Here is a 789-nt window from a genome sequence, read left to right on the forward strand (position 1 = left end):
GGCACTAGGCCGAGAACGGAGCCTGAGGCCTACTCCGCTCCCAGACGCTGTCCCAATGGTCCTGGGGTTGGGGCTTAGAGGTGTTGTCAGCGGGGGAGGGGGTGCGAGTCGAGGGGGAAGCCGGGCGCTAGGCCGAGAACGGAGCGCTGTTGGCTGCCTCCAGCAAACGGGGCTTGAGCGGTAGGAGAGGCAGGAGTAAAGCCTGGGACCTAGTCCGCTCGTCCGAGAGGGGCGAGGCGATAGGGTTAGCATTTTTGTTTTTATTTCTTGGCCCCGCTTCAGCCTTTCCTAATTTTTTTGCCTCCCTCGCCCCCTCAGGCCTGGTCATCACGTCGCCGAGCTCCAGCCTCTCTTCGTCGAGCGGGGGCCTCAGCCCCTTGGCCCACGCGCCCCCGACTTTCTCGCTGGCGGGGGCGCCGGCCATGATCGTGTCGGGGCTGGCGCCGGCGCTGTCGGGCGCAGAGAAGAAGGGGTCTGCCGAGGAGGCCCAGGGCCAGCAGGCCCAGGCCCAGGCCAAGGCAGTGGGAGGCAAGAAACGCAAGGGGCGGCCCAGCGAGGCGGCGCTCAGCGACGCGGAGGACCCCTACGCGGTGCCGAATGACGACGAGGGGGGCAAGGACGGGAAAGCGTACAGGTGGGCGCTGTCGGAGGGCGAGGGAGCGGGGCGCTGTCGGAGGGCGAGGGGAGCGGGCTCTGTCGGAGAGTGAGGGAGCGGGCCACTGTCGGAGGGTGAGGGAGAGGGGGGCTCTGTCACAGAGTGAGGGAGCAGGCCCTGTCGGAGAGCGGAGG

General features: G+C 68.3%; 1 protein-coding gene across 1 annotated transcript in view; it reads left to right on the top strand.

Annotated features, from left to right (window-relative positions):
• The window catches only part of LOC125481071 (zinc finger protein 362-like), a 5,295-nt gene that overhangs the window by 1,226 nt on the left and 3,280 nt on the right, over positions 1–789 (top strand). The window contains exon 2 of the mRNA XM_048592192.1: positions 319–634. Coding sequence (XP_048448149.1) covers positions 319–634 — 316 coding nt within the window. The remainder of the gene's footprint in view (positions 1–318; positions 635–789) is intronic.

The sequence above is a fragment of the Rhincodon typus genome, unplaced genomic scaffold, assembly GCF_021869965.1.
Source record: "Rhincodon typus isolate 14 unplaced genomic scaffold, sRhiTyp1.1 hic_rhity00000778, whole genome shotgun sequence".
NCBI classification, from domain to species: Eukaryota; Metazoa; Chordata; class Chondrichthyes; order Orectolobiformes; family Rhincodontidae; genus Rhincodon; species Rhincodon typus.